General features: G+C 44.7%; 1 protein-coding gene across 1 annotated transcript; it reads left to right on the top strand.

The window, feature by feature from the left end:
• The first annotated feature begins 3,977 nt into the window (after positions 1 to 3,977).
• Positions 3,978 to 22,510, top strand: LOC149328565 (acetylcholinesterase-like). The gene is made up of 7 exons (XM_089562263.1): positions 3,978 to 4,237; positions 7,589 to 7,810; positions 10,327 to 10,673; positions 15,226 to 15,516; positions 18,475 to 18,742; positions 20,332 to 20,690; positions 22,051 to 22,510. The coding sequence occupies exons 2-7, from the start codon at positions 7,610 to 7,612 to the stop codon at positions 22,190 to 22,192; spliced, it is 1,608 nt and encodes a 535-aa protein (XP_089418389.1). The 5' UTR covers positions 3,978 to 4,237; positions 7,589 to 7,609; the 3' UTR covers positions 22,193 to 22,510.
• The last annotated feature ends 575 nt before the right edge of the window (positions 22,511 to 23,085 follow it).

Raw genomic sequence — 23,085 nt, 5'->3', positions numbered from 1 at the left:
CATACATTTTTTGATCGAATTCTCTGCTCAATCTATCGAAAAGCTGAATCAGCTGATGAGCTGCGCTCAAATTTCGCATTCATAGGTAACGTGACCGCCGGCAATTTTTTTTCTCTCTTTCGTGCATACACTCTCCTGCCGTCTTTTCTCCGCACTCTAGAGGGTAGGCCTGAGGAGGATGCGAAAAGGAGACCACGCGCGGCTCCGGCGCTACTGTAGTCGCTGTAGGTCGTACACTCGAGATGCTTGTAACGCGCGCACTGCTCATCGGTCACTTGAGACACGTGTACGCCGCGGCATCATCAAACGTCTGCCTTCTCCACGCCACCCCTCTCGTTTCCCCCGCGCTGCCCCCTCGAGTTCGTTTCTTTTGCGAAAGAACTAAGCAATCTGCTTGAAGGTCCTCACTCCCATGTTTTCTCCAAATGGGCTTTCCACCCGGATTTAGCTCTCTTTAGAAGCATAGTCTTATTCTTTGGAAATCAAGGTATCAGCGAAATGGTGGCTTACCTACATTTAAATTCTAGCTACAGTGTTTAAAATTGAAAAAAATGATGCTGGCTGAAGTGTTAATTTTTTTTTTACAAACCGATATACCTGTACACGAGGTTCTTTTTTGACGGCTACTTTTACCTGTAGCCTGCTGTCCCTCTTATCATAGGTAACATAGAGACATCTACAACAGCTATGAAAAATCACTCTTATAATCTGGGGTGTTGTCATCTGAGAAAATTGTGAGTGTGAGCCCCTTTTAAAATATTCTGGGATGAATATCCTTTTTGAAGTGGTTTAATTCTTTGCCAGCACTATAATTTATCTCCATAATTCAGACTGCCTATCATTTGGCGTATTTAGAGCGTGATCGTGAATTTCAATAGCTACTATAATATTTGCCCGCTTTGGAGCACTATGTAGATACTCGCCGTGGCGGACTGTATCTATATACAGGCGGTTGCTTATAGTTGTGAAAAGGACGAACCAAGGAACCTTTGCTTCCTTATTTTTCAGCGCCGGTGAAAAGTTGACGGTAGCAAAATGTTAACCGGAGAGAAACAAAAAAGACCTCATAGCATTGCCTATGCACGTTTTCGAAAAAAAAAATTTCATGCCATATTTAAATATTCTTCGCATGATTTATGGAGAGATACTATTACGCTGCGGTAGCAATGAGCTCGCAAAAAAGAAATGTGAACCATTTCGGAATGATAAAAAAAATCTGATTTTTGCGTGAAGTTTAACCTCTAGACAAGAGAGGATTTCTAATAGCGACGTGTTCTTTTTGCAGTCTTCGGAGTGCGTGGGCCTGGGGTTTTCATTGTTCTTTATTTAAAGATGGAATAGAAGTAAATAATTAAAAGTAGCACATATACGATTCACCATTTATGCTTGGCAATGCTTAAAATGTTTTCCTGAAGGCTGCGAAATTAATTAAGTATAACACTTCCATACAACTAAGCATACCAACTCAATGAAACGCTTTGCGTTCGTATGGGGAATAACCAAATACAGGGTGTGCCCGCAAACTAATTCCATTTTTTTCTTGGAGAACGCTGCTATCGGTTGTAGCGTGCTCGGATTTGTTAGGTTATGTGATAGCGCTGATAGTGCTATGTCACGACGAGCTCCGCACGCGAGCAACGGTAAGAAATAATGTTCTGTGCTAAATTCAATAAGAGACTTGCCGATACATAACAAATGATTTAGCAAGCCTACGGGAATTCTGCTTTGTCATTTCTCAAGTTTCATGTTGGTTGAAGGCGTTTAAGGCACGGCGGGAAACCGTCGATCATGAATCCTGCTCTTCACTGCAATCAACGAGAAAAAGGACGAAAATGTGTCTCGCGTTCGCGATCATTTGTGGCACCGATCGTCGAATGAGGGTGCGGATGATATCAGAGACTCCCAATATTCCGAAAACCTCCGTGCACGGCATTGTAAGCGACAGTTTGAACATGCGGAAAGTGTGCGCTAAGCTAGTCCTCAAATTGTTAACTCAAGGCCTCATGGGCAACACAGTGGTTAACTTTTGAAACGCGTGAAAACTGAACCTCATTTTTTGGACAGAGTCATCATCATCACCAACGAGAAGCATGGCTTTTTGAGTACGACGCAGAGTCGAAGCGCCAACGTTCCGAAGCGCACACCTCAAAGTCACCTCGCCTCAAGAAGGCAAGAATCAGCAAGTCGAAAGTGAAAACAATGTTAATTAACGTTTTTTTTTTTGACACCAAGGATGCAGTTCACAAAGATTTGTTCACCGAAGGGCTGACAGTCAACAGTCTCTACTACGTGGATGTGCTCGAGACAGTGAGAAAAAGTTACTCCGAGCGAGAAAGGAGATCGCTGATACCTGGCTGTTGAATCCCGACAACGCTCCCAGTCACACTTCTCTGCACGTGCGGAAGTTCCTGGCTAGGCACAACTTCGAAACGCTGCTCCAGTCCCCCTATAGTCCCGATGTGGCTCCGGCAGACATTTTCCTGTTCCCGAGACTCAAGAGCGTCCTTAAAGGAATCCATTTTGGAAACAACGCAGAGCTCCAAACCGCCGTGACAAAGGCTCTGAACGAGGTTCCTTCCAATGCCCTCCAGGATGCGTACAGTGGATGGCAGAGTCACTGGCGAAAATATGTAGATGCCAAAGCGGGACTACGAAGAATTTTAAACGTTTGTAAGAATATGTTGAAAAAATTATGTCTACGAATAAAATTGTATTACCTTCCGGGCAAACCCTGTATGTCAAGATAAAAATACGCAAAATATATTACACATGTCTAATGTTTGCAAGCAAAAACGTAATTCGCTTTAATTAGAAACCTCACTAAGCAACGGCAAAAGTGACCGCAACATTGATACGGCAGCGCTCAGCGGTTTTGTAAAGCTAGCAATAAAAGCTACAGTTATGATAGGATTGAAGTCACAGATTATATCTGTGAAAATGTTTTTGCAACTCTCGGAGGGATCTCAGTGTAACGTGTGGAAGTCATTTATTAACGTGGTTATTACTCATAATATTACAGTTTCATTACTCTTTTACGAGAAGCATATAGGCGCCATCTTGGCCAGTGGCTCTTGCTGGTAAAATTTCTTTTTATCTTACTTTTAGTGTTCACCCAATCAACCGTTTTCTTTCAGTGATGTATGTGAAATCTTGAAAAAGTTCATTGTTGCTTTATTGTTTTGGAGTGATAGCTCTACTTCAAGACCAAAGCTCCAAAAGCCAATTTCTCGCTCAATCCTTCACCTTGGCCTTGATGGCGTGAAATAAAAAAATGTTGCCTCTACTGGGATTTGAAGCCGCGGCGATGCGAAAAGAGCAAACTCGCTCGCCACTGTTCGAGAGCTTAACCGGAGTCTTAACCCCATTCAAGGGAAATCATGAGCCAGTCAGGCTGAATACCTGCTTTCGCCTTTGTACCCTACTTAACTACGTTAAAACTTTACCCATTTCTATCTTAAGGCCCGAAGCACTGAGGTTCAGCACTGAAAGAAAAAAAGGAGAAATTTGGCTTTCGGGCAGCATCTCGAACTGATGCGTTGCAGGAGGCAGTCCGAAACTTGAAGAGTAAAATACTGTCGACGAACGCTTGGGCCTGACAGATGGCACCGTACCTGTGCCTTTAGACGCTAAGTTTAGCTCGAGAGAAGAGAACGCCTAATCAAAAGTGAACGATATAGCTGCCGCAGTTCCAGCTGTCGAAGAAAATTAATCGTAGGTGATGTAGTTGTGCGCATGAATGGGTTTGCGTTAGCTCTAGTTATTTCTAAGAATAGTGTCTGTGTTATGCTCACCGAGATAGAGCAAGCGGCTCCTTTCTAGGCGATAATACGAGGCTGCTAAGCATCTTGCCTTTTCTTGTCCACTCATGCTGAAATCCTATCGCTGCCCTAGGTGTCGTTCAAGAAGTTGTTGTCGTCCCTAGCGGCACTCCTTAGAGGCACTCCAAACAGTCTGTGCTATTGCATCCAAATTTAGTGTCCGTGTACCAGCGTTAAGGGCACCGACGGTAACAGCTGGGAACTAGAGAGCGTAGCGGTATCAGTTTGGTGCATAATATCAGGAGCTTCTCCCGCGCTCGCAACAAGTGCTGCTGCTCAAAATTTCCGACGGTGTGTCATGTCTTTTCGACGTGGTCGGCGACGAAAGCTGGGTTGTCAGTCATTGCTTGGGCAAGGCCAAGGCCGGTATTGAATCTCCAGCTGTCCGAGGAGGCGGCACCGACTGATTGAAGTACTAGGTAATGTACCATTGCTTTTCACCCATGGGCACCAGCTTTTTAACCAGGCAGGAATCAATGGGCCCGTATCATCGACTCCTTGCTTTTTCAAACACGGCCGTTAGCGTACAAGATCAGGAAAATGCTAGAAACGATCCGGTCTAGAAAAGACTGGGCACCAGTCCTGCATGTGCTGTGCACCTAACCATTGCAAATAAAGGGAACCAGCGAAAATAGACGCAAGACAAGAACAAAGAAGGCACACACCACAACGCTGGACTTACAACTGATTTATTGTGATGAACAATTGCTCAATTTAAAAGAATTTCCTTCCTGCGCACACACCCTACAGACAATACACTTCGCGGTGCGCGAAGTGTATTCTCTGTAGGGTGTGTGCGCAGGAAGGAAATTCTTTTAAATTGAGCAATTGTTCATCGCAATAAATCAGTTGTAAGTCCAGCGTTGTGGTGTGTGCCTTCTTTGTTCTTGTCTTGCGTCTATTTTCGCTGGTTCCCTTTAATTGCAATATGAACCAACTAGCCCAGCAGTTTGCACTCCTGCACCTAACCATGAATTTGAGACGCTGTTGCAGCCTGTCATAGCACAATCGTTTGTACGTTACGTGCAAGCTTGGCAGCCGCTCCTGTAGTTGACCTCAGAAGCCGCATTCGCCAAGCTTTGCACTAACCGTGTGATGGAATGTAAGGACCGCGGCATGCAGAAAGGACCCCGCTATTATGAGAATTCATATCCTATGCGTACCTGTTTCCTATGCGCATCCCATTGTAGAATTAAATGTTTCGCCCAGACAAGTTTTTGAAATTTTGATTCCGGAATACAGTATGGAGGTGGTCATAATTTTGCGCCGTAGCTTTCAGTGTAACGTGAAGGCCGAACTACGTCATACAAACCTGAAATGTCGCTCATGGAGGGAGCGAATAAGAAAAAGTGGCGATCTCAGCAATTTTATATCACAATCGCTGTGATGGACGGCGAATGGTGGAATAGTGAACCGAAAATTGAGGCTCCAAAAACGAGTCTACATTATGAAAAACTCTCCAACTGTGTTACAAGCGTTGATCAAACGCGGTGAAATTTCATTTCAAGTTTTTGATTAGAATACAGGCAGCATGAAATCGGAGACTCCTTAGTCCTGCAGGAAACGTAATTTGGCTGATAATAATGATATTCCCAGCTGGTGGCATTATTTTGGCGGCAACCCCTTCACTGTTTACTAGTCTTAAAACAAATAATAGCCGGCTTCAACTCCAATGGGATCTCGCGTAAAAGGAATGTGTTGAAGTGAAAAATAGTTTGGCAAAAGTGAACAAGATGCGATGTGCCTTCCTTTTTTGCCTTCGCTTGTGGCATGTGAAAAAAAAAAAGAGTACAAACAAAACTGTAGGCATTCGATTCAGCTGATTTACACTTGACGGCATTAAATTATTCTAAATTTACATCAAGTAAGAGTCCAGAACAACTTATACGAAGCACATTGCATTGCACGTTGTGCAGCACTGTTTACACATAATTAGAATGCCAGGATGTGCTTTGCGCCGTCAATAACCAAAGAACTGCCGTGAGACGCCATTAGAAAATGTACGTATCTTAATAAACAGCTTTGAAAAATCAGGCATACTAAAACGAGGACTAGAAATGGAAGCGCGAGTTGGAAGGTAAAGAAATCCTATATTTACATCTTTTTATTTACATGCGTAAATGGTAATTATGCCTGAGGCATTTTGAAGTTGAGCTTAGTTAAATTGCTCTAATACAAAATTTTAACACCTTAAACCTTCACCAGAGCAGCTCATCAACCTAAGAGGAATAAGTCAATAACAATCGATATCAGTTAGCGTAAGTTTAAATTCCCGGTGTGCAGCTCCTCACGAAGTAGCGCCCTTTAGGCGCTGTTAGTACCGTAGCGGTAATTTCCGCGAGAATATCTCCTAAGAAACTTCGAAGTTACCGAAAACTTTGTCCAGGTCCGGGGTTCAAACCCGGGACCATCGCATCACCGGAGCAGTCGTTCTACCAATTGAGCTAACCGGGACGGTAAGCTTATAGTAGGGCGAGAGCGAATTGATCCAAAACTCGAAGTGGGAACATTGTTGGTCAAATGTTTAAGGGAATCCCCCAAGGTGGTGTAGATTTGGAAGAAGGGAGTAATTACTCATTGACATCCACCCAAGCGCCGCCATACGGCTACAGAGGAAAGCTGTCCAGCTATCTCAGAAACTTCGAGCAGTTAAAGAAAAATTCATCCTGGTCTGGGGTTCGAACTCGGGACCACTGCTTCACCGGAGCAGTCGCTTGGTGGATTCCCCTAAACATTTGACCAACACTATTCCTTTTTCGAGTTATTGATCAATTCACTCTCGCCCTGCCATAAGCTTGCCGTCATGATTAGATCAGGTGGCAGAGCGACTGCTCTGGTGAAGTCATGGTCCCGGGTTTGAACCCCAACCAGGAAGAAATTTTCTTTGAACTGCGAAGTTTCTCAGAATCCTTTGTAGCCGTATAGCTGCGCTTGGGTGCATGTAATTGCTCCCTTATTATATATCTCCTGAGAAAGCGGCATGGATTCGTTCGAGGAATAAATTGATATTGGCATCGGAATTTAAAGATCAGCGAAGTGTTGGGCGGTTCTCTTCGTCTACAAGCCTATTTTGAACGTCATAGCCTTAAAGGCCCCGCTATCCAAAAAGCGTTGTGAGCGGTAAATCTTGAGCATGACCTTGGCAGGTGGTGCCGAGGTAGCAACCTAGGAGGCAGGTGGGCCACCTAGGTCACGTGACCTTGGGGCGCCATAACAACCTGCCCACCGTATTGTGAGTATACTGCCCACCGTGGCAGGTGGCAGTTCAATTAATGACTGATCGCTCGGGAAGAGCAACCTGGGGCGCACAATGCCTACCGCTTGGAGTAGCTGCCATGGCAGTGCAGCGGTGCATCGCTTGAATTCTCCTCCACTGCGTCAGGAGGAGCATGACGACTCCTATGGATCTATGAATGTAAAGTAGAGAATTACCTCCTGCATATATGGGAAATAACTTATTAAGCTATTGCATCATACCATTTAGCAGGAGCTTCAGTGTCTCCTCACTTTTATTGTTTTATCGTGCACTGTGGCCTGTACCTCGAAGACAAGCTCCAGCTTTTCGGTGATCTCTTCTCGACTATTTGACCTCTAGTAGCACTGCGGAGACCCCATTCGCTCTGACCAGATGAACCACTAAGTTTATTTTTGAGAAGATTGGAAAAGTTAGAAGCAGAGGGAAGGGCAGCGACTGACTCACTGATACATGCTTGACATTGCACAAGCAGAACTACGCTGTTCTCATAGCTCTTATTACCATTGCTTTTTAGGAAGCTCGAAAGGCTGCCAACATGAAGAGTGCGGTGGTGGCGGCCATTCTCTTAAAAGCGCTGCTTTGTGCCGCTTACGATGTCCAACGCACTACGGACCTTGGACCCGTGGGCGGGAGGAAAATTGACATCTTGGGTGCCACCATCGAGGAGTACCGTGGCATTCCTTTCGGGGAGCCTCCTATCGGGGAACTGCGCTTTAAGCCTCCGGTGCCTGCCAAGGTAAGGACCGCCTTGTGTATTGTGGTTAAGTCCTGCCGACAGCTCTTTAAAGTCGGGCTATTTGTTTTATGTAATACTTGTGTTGATTTATGAGCGTCAGCTGCGCTTTTCTGATATTCCTACTGTTCTTATCAGGTTTTCAAATAAAATGTTAATATAAAGTAAGCTTACTGAACCACAAAAAGGAAAATTTTCCTATTACGCTGAAGATTTCACTGTAAGACCGGTCAAGGAAAGAAATTGTCAACCAGATAGTGCACAGCGGCAGAGGACCAAAACGTACATTAGCCATGGTAGGCGATTTATTTTTACGAGTTAGATGAAAGTGGTAGGGGGCTAATATTTCTGAAGCACAAGGGTTACATAAGAGAAGCGCGGAAAACCCCCCTTGTTTGTTTAGAAGCTTGCAAATGCCACAGGCTGAAATTTATGACCTCAATAACACGCATTTGTTTTTATCCAAGCAATCGGGTAATCTACAAACGTTTTGAAGGGAGTGGGATGATCCACGATGTGTTCAACGTGTGCCTTCTCAATATCCCCCATGATGCACAGAAAAAAATACGAATCTCCTGCTCGTGCTTAACAAAGTGTTCTCTTTCCAGACCGCGGTTATCATGCCCCCTAATGTTGCATGGAAGGTTCAGCATCGTTCACGCGCTTAAGTTTCCCTATCGGTAGAATATATTTTATAGTACACTTAAAAAAAATTGACAGATAATGTGCTGATGTTCCTGTTTGAATGTATTTGTTCACTGCCGTGGAAAGTATTAATGAATTGTTGTTGGAGCTGAGTGTGAAGTAAATCATGAATTCTTGCCTCAAAACAACGCCGTTAATAGCCTAGAAACTTCGAATGACGCAGTCGAACACCCGCATCGTCAAAATATGTTGACTGTCGGAAATATCACGTTAATCCTCCACTGTCTGGACCTTGTCTCTCGAGGTGTTACTTTATTGGTGCTATCAGTGAAGACAAGATCTTACAGCTATTCAACGATGAAACTATCGTGCACGAAGTACGAATGCGCTCCGACTGTCACGAATCCGACGAAGGCTGTGGCGGGGAGTCGGACATACTATTAAATGCCTCGAACGTGTATGCACACATTAGTTACGTCACGCAAGCAATGCAGCTTATTGACACCAAGGGTCCTTTCTAGGAGCGCATTACCGCGCTAGCTCGCAAAGTTTCGTATTAAGATCTGCTTTGAAGAAGTGGACTGCTCTAAGAACTTTTAATAAAGGAATGGCACTTTCATGTGAATGCATTTTGGTTGCAGTATGAGTATCCACTTAATAAAAAAACTTCGGATACAACGAAGGCAATCCACGCAACTATCAAGTTCAGTATAAGAGGACTCGATTTGGGCCTAAATCCTGCTACTTATATCTGCATGTGCCCAAAGAGCACCTTATGAATAAGTCTTGAGGGTTCTAATAATTTACCAATTCCCCATATAGGCGAGAAAGCTGCCGGAGGCTTGCTCCTGCGTCGTACACGAATCTGAATTGGCGCGAAATGACCCTAAACGATAACAAGCATTGCGAAAAATGTGCAATTGATAGTAATAAAACGCAAAGATGCTGCATACAAGGAACATATATTTCGACTAATATATGTTACAGCTCCAAGGGCTGCTTTTATTGGTAAGATTACTCACCAGGCTTCACCTCCTCAAATTTCTGGTTATTTCCTGTGCGGCTACTATGTATTAGAGTGCTTAAATATTGAAAAAGTGCTGAGCATTATCAGTCTTATTTATACTATATATCTTCGATTCAGCTTAGAACTCTCCATATTGCTTCTCATTCACCTAGTGTTAGAAAAGAGACCATGCGCTGTTTGCTCAGGCATGGCGCCTACCTGAAACCCTTACACTGCAAAAGATGCAAAACTGGAAAGCAAATAGAAAACATGCTGCGGGGCGAAAGCTACCCTGAACCTCCCCTCATGAAACTAAACTCCTGTCTTCAAGGGGATGTATAAGGTAAAAACCTTTCAAGTATAATACATTTTAGGTCTAATTACCAGCTGTTGCACGCGGAATATTTCGTTACGAATTAATAGAAGACAAACTCCATTCGCGTTACTTTGCTTGCTTATTAAACGTTTTTGAAGGCATGTTTAGGAATGCAGGATCAGTTCTCAGGGCGCTGTGAATGTACACTGCACGACAACAAAGAGCTACAAATAACTCCACCTCATAGTAGAAATTATACCTGTGTAATAGCACACCATCCTTTTCTTTACGCTCAAGGATCGCAAGGTGACTGAGTCAGTTTCTGCAAGGTTTCTCTGAACAGAGAAATGGACGGCGTATAGCTGCTGTTTGATTGGGCACCTAACAGCCAAGAAGGAAGAGCCATAGTTTAACCCTCCTAAGCAAATGGCCGCGAACAGAATGTTACCATGACGTGACATAAGGGACAACCTCCAAGCACTTAAAATTTAGTTTCTAAAAATAAAAACTACAAATAAAATTTTTTTTCTAACTTCCTCCCTCTTGTGAAAGCCATGGGAAGGAACGCTGGATGCCACTAGCCGCCTAAGCGGCTGTCCGCAGCCCATAGTCGACACATCCCTTACCGGCCACATCGAGCTCGGCGAGGACTGCCTCCACCTGAACGTGTGGGCGCGAGAGGGCAGCAGTAATGCGCCAGTGCTGGTCTGGATCTACGGAGGTGGCTTCACGTATGGCTCGGCATCACAAGACAACTACACGGGTGCCGTGATCGCCGCCAAGACGGGCATCGTAGTGGCCTCCATGAACTACCGTCTTGGAGTTCTTGGCTTCCTCAACACGGAGAGCCCGGAATCGCCTGGCAACATGGGCTTTCTGGACCAGAATTTAGCGTTGAGGTAAGGACTCCCTATATTTTGTTTCACGGCATTAAGTGCAGTCATCTGTCAGGTAAATATCGCTATCTGTGTCCGAGTCAAAGCATCCACCCCCCGTCGTGCAGCGTCCCTAGAGGATCAAAGTACAAAACTGCAATCCCACTTAGAAACCTCCCCACTCCTCTCCTTATCCACCCGCCCACTTAGACCCTGCACCCTAGAGATGCTTCACCTTTCACTCCTGTCCCGAAACCTCTATCCACCAAGGTGCTACACTCCGCTCACTCCGCAACCTCTTCTCTCCTGAAGCCCTCGAGCACCCTCCTTCCTCGAAAAGGCCGTACCCACCACAAACTACGTCACCTTCCTAATCTAGAACCCTGTAATCTCCAAAATACCATCATCATGCTAAATTAAAAAACGCATTGGGAAGGCAATTACGTCAAAGCGAAATGTCTAATCAACAGCGTTAACGCAGAAATCTTCGCACCATATTGCCGCGAATCTTTGTAGCGTTTGTTTGATGTGTTTATTTTTTCATGCTTCAAGGCTGCCGGCACGCCGCCTTATCGCTTCGTTTGTGACGCAAGACGCGCCTAGAATTATCTCCATTGATCGCATCCAGGCGCAGCCGATTCTACTTTGTGCCAGAAAGTTCTAGTAACTTCCCAAGCTTCATCTCGAATATTCGCTATCAGCTTTAAAAAGCGCACGGCGGTCAGCGGCGGGCATTCTGTTCGACGACCGCCGAGCACGCTTGTTGCTACGCCGCCGCCGAGTGATTCAGTTCTTTGCGGGTGCAAGTCAGCCCAAATAAAGAGTTCCATTTCGAAGACATCCTCGTTGCTTTCCTGTTCGCCGGACTGCAGTCACCACTACGTGACAATATGAATACCGGTGTAATGTTTTCATTTATTTTACAAGTACCAACAGCCTGATAAAATTTGTGGACAGGAATTTTTGGCGAAATATTATCAAGTGTTTAACATGAATAAAAAATTAACGCACAGCATGATAATGGCCCACGGGCTAGTAACGTACGCAAGCCGAGGGAAGGAACTGAAATAAATAAAATTTTGGTGGTACCAATCTCTCTCCTAAAATTGGGTGAAGAGAACCGGGCAATCCAATACAGAAGAGCTACAAAAAAAACATAATGAATCAACCTTGAAGTCTCAAGAGGCAAAGTGGGGCAATAATTAACAAAAGAGCGCGAAATCAATGACAGGATCGTAAAATTTGTGCAAAGAACGGCTTTAAGGAACCCATCCTAGTGCGTATCCAGACTACATAGCCTTCCAGAGTAGATTTCAAAGTTCTTGCTTTAAGTTTCCAAAGACGTGAAGTCTCGCCGCTGGTAAGAAGGCATGCTGATGCGTATGGTTCGAGGAAAAAAGGAGCTATTAAAAGGCTTTGTATGCTAGAAAAAATTTGTTAGCTTTTCGATGCGGTGTTATCAGTTTGTGCGGGATAGATTAGTGCGCAAAGTTTCTGTAGCGAACAAAAAAAAAATTAAGCAGTGGCTTAACTCTGGTTAAGCCTGGATATAAAAGCGAAAACCTTCAGTTGTGCTTGGTTTGACGGCCGTCCACACACTGCCTGTACGGAGGCGGAGGAGGAGACGGAAATCGGCGCGGTTAAAACTGCCCGCAGGAATGCGGAGAGGACGGTTGCCGGCTGCGATGCGGGCAACACGCGGCTGCAGCGAACGATGAAACGGTGAGCGAGGACACCAAGCGCGCAGTTGTAGCGACAGTGAGGAGGCGACGCACATGCGCAGTAGCGCGTGTGCGTCATCGGAAAGATGCTGACTCTCAACATCATCATCATCATCGTCAACCTGACTACTCCTACTCAAGGGCAAAGGCCTCTCCCTAGTTCTCCAATTAACCCTGTCCTATGCCAGTTGCGGCCACCGTATCCCCGCAAACTTCGTAATCTGATCCGCCCATCTAACTTTCTGCCGCCCCCTGCTACGGTTCCTTTCTCTTGGTATCCAGTCCGTTACCCTTAAGGACCACCGGTTACCTGCATTGGGCCGGGCATGTAATGCGAAGGCAAGATAACCGCTGGTCCTTAAGGGTAATGTAGTGGATTTCAAGAGAAGGCAAATGCAGGAGGACGCGGCAGAAAGTTAGGTGGGTGGCTAGAAATTAAAAAGTTTGCGGAGATACGGTGGCGCAACTGGCAAAGGACACGGTTAATTGGAGAGACATGGGAAAGGCAGTGGGCGTAGTCGTCAGGCTGATGGTGATGATGACGGTGATGATGTCATTAACGCGCGTTTGTTCCCTCACCCACTCCGCCCGCTTCTGATCTCTTAAAGTTACACCAATCATTTTTCTTTCTATACCTCGCTGGTTGTCCATCACTTACGCTGAACCCTCTTTGTTAGCCTCCACGTTTCTGCCCCATAGGTGAGTACCGGTAAGATACAGCTGTTGTAGACTGTAAGTGTCTCTGTTAGCAAAAAAAAATTGATATTTTTTGCGAAAATCACGTCTGTTATTGAGCCGACGCTCACGCTGTTTGAAATGAAAAGAAAGTGATTATAAGTCACTTCTTTTTGGGCTCTCAAATTCCGTACTATTTTTTAAGAAGCCCATGCATGAAAAAGATGCCATTTGCATATGCAAATGCAGCGTTGGTCTTTTTCGATATGGTGCTTGGTTGCTGACCCGAAAGACGCAGTTTTGATCCCGGCCTCGGTGGTTGAATTTCGATGGAGGCGAAATTCTAGAGCCCCGTGTACTGTACGTGCGATGCCAGCACACATCAAAGAACCACAGGTGGCTGAAATTTCCGGAGCCCTTAAAAATTGTGTCCTTGATAGCCTGAGTCACTTTGGGGCGCTAAACACTATTAAATCCGACAAAAATTTCGTTCCCTATATTTCTTTTTTTTCTCAAAGAATGTTTAATAGCGGATAACTTACTGACACATTTTTAGGTTTTGCAGCGTCGGTATCACTGACAGCGATCACGTGGGAACCCCTTGCTCTTACCTTGCATTTATTCAGTAGTCTTCAGGTGGGGAGCACACACATCCGTCATCACGTGACCATACGTATTCGATTTCTCCGATCTAGTTACCACCAGCTGTACACAGGTGGAGCTTGGCGCATTGTGGAACCTTCATTACAATCGGGTAAGACGAGCAGTCATAGGACACCGCAGAATTTTTCGCAGGCCATCGGGGACGAATTCTTTGCCTGTCTTGATTTTATAATGATAAACTTGCGGCAATAGTCATCCCAGCAGGTTGATACCTCATCGATAGCTGACTGCAGAAACTTTTGAAGGAAAGGATGCAAAGGATCTCATTATTACCCTGCATAGTTTCGTTTAAATAGCCTTTCTGCAAGTAGGTAAAATAAAGGTGTATTTTTACTGAACCAAGTTATGAAAATTCAGTTAAGACATTCATAATCGTGTTCGTAAACCAGCCACTCGCTTCGAAGCGCTGCGCCGGCGTCGCCAAGGTGAAATGTGCTGAACAGATCCGCAACGCCAAGGCCAGCATGAACAGGCTCTGATAGGCGCTTTAAAACTTAAATCAGGATGTAACATACATAAAACAACATAACTTAGTCATTCAGTTTGGCTTGCTTTGGTTAATGGGGTTCCACGTGCTAAAGCGACTGAGGCTACGAAGGACGCCGTAGCGGAGGGCTCCGGATAATTTGGACAGCCTTGCGCGCTGTAACGTGCCGTCACATTCAAAATACGCTGGCCTGCAACATTTCGCCTCCGTTGAAACGCGACAGCCGTGCACAGTATCGAACCCACGTCTTTCGGGTCGGTAGCTGAGCAGTATAACGCCTGAGCCACCGCGGCGGCAAATACGTCTTCGACATTACCCATAAATGTCGGCTTAATTAACGTATTATCAATGATGGTACTTTTATTGTGATATATGTTTCATTTTTTTAATCAGCTAAGATTTCATTTCTGTTGCCTTTATGTTCACATCTGCATCACGCAACATCGTTCTCATGAATTCCTTAATTCAGCGTCTTTTCTGCAGCTATATAGGTTCCTTGGATAACATTTGCCTGTTATGATACCTAGTTGTCATCATTGTCCTTCCTTGCATTCATTTCTGAAGTTATTTATTTTTTTCTTACTGTAATCATTATTCCTGCTGCTACGCATTACCTCTTCGAACACTGTAAGGTGCGCTAAATATCGTAAATTCCGGTGCACAGTCTGCGCCTAATGTTTAGTTCATACGAAGGACTTATGCCTGATAAGGCTTATTTTTTCGATATTTTGCGCCTCGAGTAAAAAGGTCGTATTCTGTGCACAGTAAGCACGTGGCACACAGGATCAGTTTGGGTATTCATGATATTTTTTGCGATAGTGGGAACAAAATCATGTGGAGGTACACCAAAAATAGCCTTAAAATTGCAAAGCCAATCGCTTTCGCTTTTCTGGTCCACTGCACGCCTGAATTTGGAGAGAAGAAATTCATAAGATTGCTGTCAATCTATTAGGGTGCAACATTTAAGCTGTACTCTAGAGACTGCCTGGAATCGAAAGCGAAATGGTATTCTTTGCGCCTGTTTGCGCAGGTGGATCAAGAACAACATTGGACATTTCGGCGGTGACCCTTCAAGCATCACGTTGTTCGGGGAGAGCGCTGGAGCTATGAGTGCGCACGCTCACGTACTTTCACCCATGAGCCGGGGACTGTTCCGGCGTGCCATCGCCATGAGTGGCGTCATCAACGCACCTGATTTTACCGAGCCCGCCCACGAGAGTGCGACCAAGGGTGACGCCCTGGCCGCCATTGTCGGCTGCCACCCGGACAACAAGACGCTTGTGTCCCACCCCGACGAGGTCATTGGTTGCCTGCGAACGCGGTAAGTATTTCTGTACTGGTACTGACTGACAGGATTTTGCAGTATTCATATGAGTGTGTCGAAACTTGCTTTATGCTGCTGCTCTGTAGTCAAATTCTACTCGTCCTAACTTGACGTAACACTGGCCATGTGATAGATATCTTTGGTTCTGGAACGTTTTTCAGGTTTGTCTTCAGGGATTAATAAACTCAATTACGGGCTTAAAACGGTAACCGCGCGGGCCAGCTGATAGTTCAGTCTTCTTAAAACAGCGCAAAAACTCCGACGCAGACAGAAGAGAAATGCACAGCTTGCTTTAAACTATGTTATTTCTGAAATTTTGATGTATATGCACATATTACTTGATGCGCGAGAGGTGATAAACAGATACGATAACATAGAAAGAATGCTAACCGCGTCCTCTGCGCTTTCCCATGGTCACGCGTTGTTCTCCTTAGTAAGCCAAGTAAGATAAATTATCAAAACTGGTTTCTATATTGTGTTGAAGGGCTGATTTGCGAACCTCCACTTTCTTGTAGCAAAATGTGCGCTTCATTGCTCTGAACGCACAAAACATTGTTAAGAAAGTGTGCAAAATCATGTTTGAAGGTGGCGAACCTACAAAAGGAGCAAGGACCGAATCACTTGGGAAATAACCAAAAAAACAACGCATCTTTGCTCTGGGTGACCTTTGCGTCAGCACCCCTTATCTTGCGTTATGAGGAAAGGAACGCGCGTAATATGCAAAGCACCCACAAGCCGATTAGCATTTTTTTTCTTGCGCACTATATGTTAGCCACCTCTCGCGCATCAAGCCACGTATATATTGCATGCAAATATCAGTAATAACCGTAGTTGAAAGCCAGCCCTGTGTATGTCCAGTCTCTGTGCGTTCGTGTCTTTCGCGCTTGTTTAAAAATCAATTACGAATGCGATGAATACCTATAGATGCAGAAAAAACAGCGATTAATGATAATCAGACATTGCCTCTGCATCTTTCACAGTACATGGGCAGGAATAAAAGGAATTAAAGTGATGAGACCGAGAAAGGGGAGACTCGGGCGGACATTCAGTCCATTGTGTGTGCGAGGCATGATAAGGGTCATTTGTCTCGAGTGGTAAGTAAAAAATATAAAAGAACAAATTAGATGCAAAGCTCATATGGATGCATCCTCCGCTCAAGTTTCTGACTTAAAAATGGCGGTAAATTTCTAACATTATAAAAAAAGAATATACCTGCCTGAGAGTAGAGATTCATGTAAGGGATAGAACTACTGAACACAGGGACAGGGCGTTGCGGAGTTCCTTTGTCTAAAAAGCGCAAGGCTATAGCCAAGAGAAAAGCTGAAGATGACAGTGAGGACGGCACGCCAAGCTATGAGAACGAAAATCGTTGTAGTAACGCTACGAGGTTGATAGGAATAGATATTAGAGAGGAATAAGTAACCACTTACAAACTGATTGCAGACGAGAGAACATACAGAATTCGAGGCACATCAATGTAAGCGGTCGTTTCATAGCCTGACAAAGTGGCTTGAAAAAGCAAAACGCCGCTGAAGGAAAGAGAAAGTCTGTTAGAAAGATTGAACAGAACCAATTTTTTTTTACTGCATGGGGTGTCTGTGCCTCAGGAGCTGTAACTCATCTCATCTTGCTGCGAAGCCATGTTCAGCTATACTGACAAACGAGGAAGTAGTAGAGGAGGTGGCGTGCCGTTGATCTTAGCCGAATCCTGTTACGACTATTTGATATTAGACCATACTCACACTATCAACCAAATGATAGAGAAATGCGCAGGATATAGCTAATCCACTCATAGTTTACTTGCAAGCATTCGACTTTGCCGGAACCTCAGCAGTCATGCACTCACTACAGGGTAAGGTTGTAGAAGTGCCTTATGTAAAAATATTACAGCATATCTACAATGGCTGCAAAGCTACTAACGCGCTTCATAAAATAAGCATAAAATTATAATCGCGTAGGGTATCAGGCAGAGACACACGATGTCTCCAATGCTCTTCATCGTCTCGTCATAGAAGGTATTCACAGGCCTGGATCGGCAACCGGTGGGGATAAGAGTTAATAGAGAATACCTTAGTTATCAGCGACTAGCTCATGGCATCACCTTTTGAAATGCCTCTGGGAATGAACTGCAACAGATGACCAATGACTTAGACAGGGAAAGCAGAACGGTGGGTGTAAAATGTAGTATGATGAAAAGTAATGTTCGGCATTCTCGGAAGGAAATAGCAGTTTAGGATTGGAGGCGAGGCGCCGGTGGGTACAGAGTGCAGATCCGGATAATGAGAGTGAAAAAATTACAAGAACAATTACTGGGTTGAGCCCATTAGCCATTGTTAGGCATGGCATTAGGCATGGAGAGCATTAAGCATGGGTTGAGTGCATTAGGCATTAGGCGTCATGTTACACATACCACCCCTGTGTAACCTGACGTTCAACGACAGTACTAGCGGTTTCCCATGAACATGTCTATCCATTCAGTTGTACCTTCTTCCTTTTCTATATTGCATATGTGGTGCACGTAACAGAGCTTTATGGTATTTGTTATGCTATGTATGGATGCCCTGTTGCATTCAATGTGAGCAGTATATCTTTATCGTCGGTTTTGTGGCAGTTAATGAAAGTGTTTGGTGCGACTCGACGCATCGCGCATACGTATATGTGCTCGCATCCGCCGCTTCACAGGAAAGACGCCGAGGATGCGTGAAGGTTTCTGTTCGGGTGCTGAACCATTCAGCCTTTCTCTTTATCTTCATCACTACACGTTCTCTTTATCTTCATCACTATCTTCATCACGACGCCGCAGTTCCGGGAAATGCGTCATGAACAATTTTCGTAGCAATTACGTATTATAAACAAAGTTGTAGCTACATCATTGTTGTAGCTACTTCTATCAAGTCGAACAACGACCTACATATGAAAAGTGATTGCTCTCAATCTGGTCTCCGTGCGTGCCAGGCCGGCTGATGAACTTGTGATGGCGGCATTCTTTGCGGTGCCCGGGAAACACATGCCCTTCCTGCCTACGTACCAAAATGCCTTCCTGCCCGAAGAGCCGTCCTTGGCCATTCGGTCGGGTTCTTTCGACAACAGCGTGGAGCTCCTCACTGGTGTGACGTCGGACGAGGGTTCCACCATGCTCTTCTGGTTACAATCTAACCCTGAGATTGCTGCTGAGCATCTCGAGAACGTCGACAGAGAGACACTCATAAAAGCCCTTCACAAGGTCAGTGACCCTTGTAGTTTATTTATAAATGAAGAGGGGCCACTGGAACGTGCACTGTTACAACCTAGCTTCCCCGTAGCGCTCATCACGTGATAGCCTATTGCACGAAGCCTTACATTCCGCATATGAAGGATAGGTGCGTTCAGGCGGTCATGGCAAAGCACAGGCAAACCTACGCGGCCTGTGGCATAAGTGACCATGCACACATCCCTCGCGCTACATTCATCTTCTTCGGGTAATGTAACCGCGCCGCGCACGCAGCCCATTACTCGTGCCCCATTCGTTTTTATTGGACGAAGATTGAAGCTGTGTAAAGGCGTTAAACGCTTGTAAACGCGCCTCTCACTGGGCGTAGGTGGGAAGCCAGTTTGACAAGGTTTCCAGTAGATGTCGCAAAATTTCACGATTAACGCTAGAACTGTAAATTTTTATTTCTTCAATCTACGCAACAGATCAATACAGATATGTGACGTAAGCAAGAAGCGATGGCGGTGCTATCGCTGATCGAGTTGACGGGCGAAGAGCTAGCGCCGTGAGATTTGCTGCCGCTACGCAATGCGTGCGCCGACGAGCCCAGCACTCGTAGCGCCATCCAGCATCACGGCCAGTAACCAGCTCTAAGCTGAGTGCTCAGCAGTGACGCTCCTCTCCAGCTGTGCCCACCGACGGGACGGGTTCATTCAAACGAGGTTCAGTTCAGTTGCAAGAATGTCGGGTCACACTTCTGCATCGTACTCCATTCGAATGCAGTCGTCGCCAGTACAGTTTAAGCCGAGCAATGGAGCATGATGACAAAAGAGCTGGAAGCATCACTGGAAGCGTATTTTGAAAAGGGTATCGCTTTGCGAGTTATACACCAGAACAGAAAGCCGCTCAGTTGTGTCGAAGACAGCTGGATTATGAGGCCGCTGACAGAGGTGGCAATGCCACCACATAAGTCGAATGCCTAACCGAGACCAAAGAAAAGCAGGTCTTCCTGCCACCAGTAATAAAAACTATTTCGTACTTACATCTTCTCCCATTTACGGGAGTCCTAGTCTTTTTTTCTGGTGGTGATAAAAGGAATTAGAGCTGGCAAAACAGGTCATCAAATTTCCGGAGCCCTCTACTACGGCGTCTCTCATAGCCTTAGTTGCTTTGGGACGTTAAACCCCATAAAAAAACCAACCAAACAGGTCATCACAATTGACAAAATGGTGCCTGCCATCGCATACGTTACAATAGCACGACCTAGTTTATGATCTCATAACTGCATTTTCTGCGAATTCACTGTTGTGGTAGGATAGCAGGGAACATTTTAAGAACAAAGTTTTAAATGTATGATTTGAGAAAGGAACTTAAATTAGGTTACACTAATATTCAACACCATCTCAAAATGGCGATACTTAAGCAGAGAGGCAAATAAAAGTTGAGTGCTTCGCGTTGCTATCAAGGGAGGAGCAGCAGATTTAACTCACATTTCCTGGCAAGCACTCTTCGCCTAACTACGGTTATTTGTTGCGCTCTTAATTGAAATATTGCGCACAGTTGTTAAAAAGGTTGCCAGCTGCAGAAAGATTAGGTTAATTCATGTTCACTCAGTTCTACAGACACTCTCTTCGTGGACGAAAGGTAAGCCTGCCTCGCTGCTGAAGGACGATGAGGTCGAGAGTACAAGCAAGGCTGCGATCAGGCGCAAATACGTGGATTACTTGGGCGATCGGCTGTTCGTGTGCCCCATGCACTCTGCGGCCGCTGCCCATGCGTCACGCGGTGCCACGGTGTACACGTACGTGTTCGATCACTATCCAACCAAGAGGGAACCAGTGACTTGGGCTGGAGTTGGTCATGGCCTGGACCTCTATTTCATCTTCGGGTTGCCTTTACTGGACCGCGAGCGGGTGCACTATAGCGACGAGGACGTCGCGGCATCCGAGAAACACCTCACAATGACGGGCACGTTTGCAGGGTGAGACACATTCATTTTTTTCCCTTGTTCAAGTTCGAATGTTCTATCTATCGAAGATAACCAGAAGTTAGTCTATGAGACGGTCATATATGTAAGTTCTAGTTTAAGGCTGATTTGTTTGCAGTGTACAAAAATTACCGCAAAACACGAGACAATCACAAAAAAGGGGGACAGGACAGCGCTTTGTCCTGTCCGCCTTTCTTGTGATTGTCTCGTGTTTTGCGCTAACTTTTGTATGTAGAACTATGCACCGACTAGCCCAGCAACAAAAGTTAATTGTTTTCAGTGGTTTGTAGTTTCTGTACTGTCGCCTGGTTGCATGCGTCGCGACATTACATCTTTTAAACCTTCCGCATTTTCTCCCCCCTGATAAAGAAGGCATCATGCTTCAAATTCTGTTTCGTTTCTCGACATCATAGAAAATGAATGTGCCTAGCTCCTCTCATTTTGGCACTCCCCATCCCTTCTCATCTTAATGACCTCTGTCATGATGCTGCACTGTTTTAAAAGTAAACCGATCAACATGAGGATCGTGTATACGTTACGCTTGTTTTAAAAGTAAACTAGTCGGCATTACAGCTGCCCGAATAGTAGTGCTCGTTCCATCCGAAAGCAATGATAATTACAGAACTGTTTCTGTTCTTAGCCTTATGAAGGCACTACAAAAGTAGTGAATACAAAATCTGCTGTAAATCAACACCCCGTAAACATGATTTCACATGGCGAAGACAAACACACGGAGCGCGAAATTCGCAATGATATCTTTACATTAGGGAAAAATTAAATGCTTTAAATGTCTTTAAATCTTCGCGAGCGCTAAATAGACTTCCCTGAGTAGAGCTACAATGAGCAGAATGCCATCAGGGAAAGATTTTCACGCTCGTTGAAAAGAAGCGTTACTACAATTGCTGTACAAGATACAGGATATGTGGAGGTTCAAGCTCATCTAAGCAACTTTCTGAAACGCGGTCCCACTTAACAAGTTTAAGAACATATCGGGAGCGGTGTTTCATACGCGTATATCTGCTATACAGCTGCTCATAACCTTCAATGACGGAAATGTTGTTCTTCATATTTCATTCACTTTTTTATTTTGAGCACGAATACGGTTATTAAGGTGGGCATTTTTAAAGCAATAATTGCTTTCTGCAACCAATTTTGAAACAGATTGCGAGTGTACATCTGCGCTTCCTTCCTAGCGACGCTGCTCAGAGTGTTGTGTTGTGTCCAGAGGAATGCATTTGCGTGGGCGACATCGAATGGAAGGTCGGATGGCAAATAATAACAGGCTGAGTGACTGTGGCCATTGCAACTCAGTCCCATTGTCCTGACAGTGCGTTTTCTTATTCCGAATTTTCAGCCTGCCTGTACACCCGGGGGTGTCTGCATGGCCAAAGTACACCGCCAGTTCGCCCATTTCCATGCTGCTGAAGAACGACAACTCCACCAATATAATTGGCTTCCATTCCGACCACTGCGCCGTCTCCATTAGTCATCTTTAGAAGTGTATGTAAAGGCGTGCACAATTCGAAAGGATACTGCAGATTGAAGTTAGCCAGTTTGCGCGCACATGGCCCTCACAAAAAGTATGGTATTACTTTTTACTCATATTACGAAGAAGAAAGTTGACGTCGCCTGTCATTCTCTGAGGTGAAATGATGGCATTTACCGCAGATTTTATTTAAGACTGTAAACGAGTCTTTGTTTTTTGGGGAACTCAAAGAGTGTGTATTTGATATCTGCGACATTTCACAGTTTCCTTTGCCATAGTTTGGAGCTAATAAAGTTGTCCTTTTCATTTCGGGTTTTATTGCCCAGTAGATGGATCCAAGCGTTCTTTTTTCAGAAGACTGAGTCATTTCGTACTTTGTAGTATAGATTAAAGCTGCTGATTCATACGCCAACTATTGACGTCACATTACAGTTTCTCGGTGTTCATTTTGTTGGAAAATTTAGAAAAATAAACTTCTATCGGCAAACTCTCCATATTGAAGAAGCATGACTGTGCTGGTTATGCTTAAGTGTAACATTGACACACGAAGAGATCAGTGGGCAGAAATCATGGCATATTTTTTCTAAGAATTAAGCTTAGCACCATGAAACGCGGCACATTAACAAAACGAAACACAGAGAGAACACAGGGAAAAAACACGGAGAAACACAGAGAAAAAAGACAGGACAATGACGTTTTCTCTATGTCCTATTCACATGGACTGTTTTAGCATGTACTACCAAAAAGGTCAGTATTTTACGGCACGAAAATTATGAGATGGGAAAGAAAACACAGCTGAGTGTTATATGGATTTACGTGTTTTTTTTTTCTGAGATTACTTGTTATTTAGCCAAGCTTCATTACACTCAGTGTCCGGAAAGTCATTCATGAAAAAAACTGAAA

Source organism: Amblyomma mixtum, chromosome 9 (genome assembly GCF_055824585.1).
Source record: "Amblyomma mixtum isolate Tamu chromosome 9, ASM5582458v1, whole genome shotgun sequence".
Taxonomy (NCBI): domain Eukaryota; kingdom Metazoa; phylum Arthropoda; class Arachnida; order Ixodida; family Ixodidae; genus Amblyomma; species Amblyomma mixtum.
Note: the sequence above shows the minus strand (reverse complement) of the source record. Positions and strands in the feature narration are given on the sequence as shown.

Bases quoted from the DNA above. Each gene is read 5' to 3' on its own strand.
- LOC149328565 (XM_089562263.1), top strand. From the start codon at position 7,610: ATGAAGAGTGCGGTGGTGGCGGCCATTCTCTTAAAAGCGCTGCTTTGT. The intron at 7,811-10,326 runs GTAAGGACCGCC...CTCTTGTGAAAG, and splicing joins AGCCTCCGGTGCCTGCCAAG to CCATGGGAAGGAACGCTGGA. The intron at 18,743-20,331 runs GTCAGTGACCCT...TCAGTTCTACAG, and splicing joins TCATAAAAGCCCTTCACAAG to ACACTCTCTTCGTGGACGAA.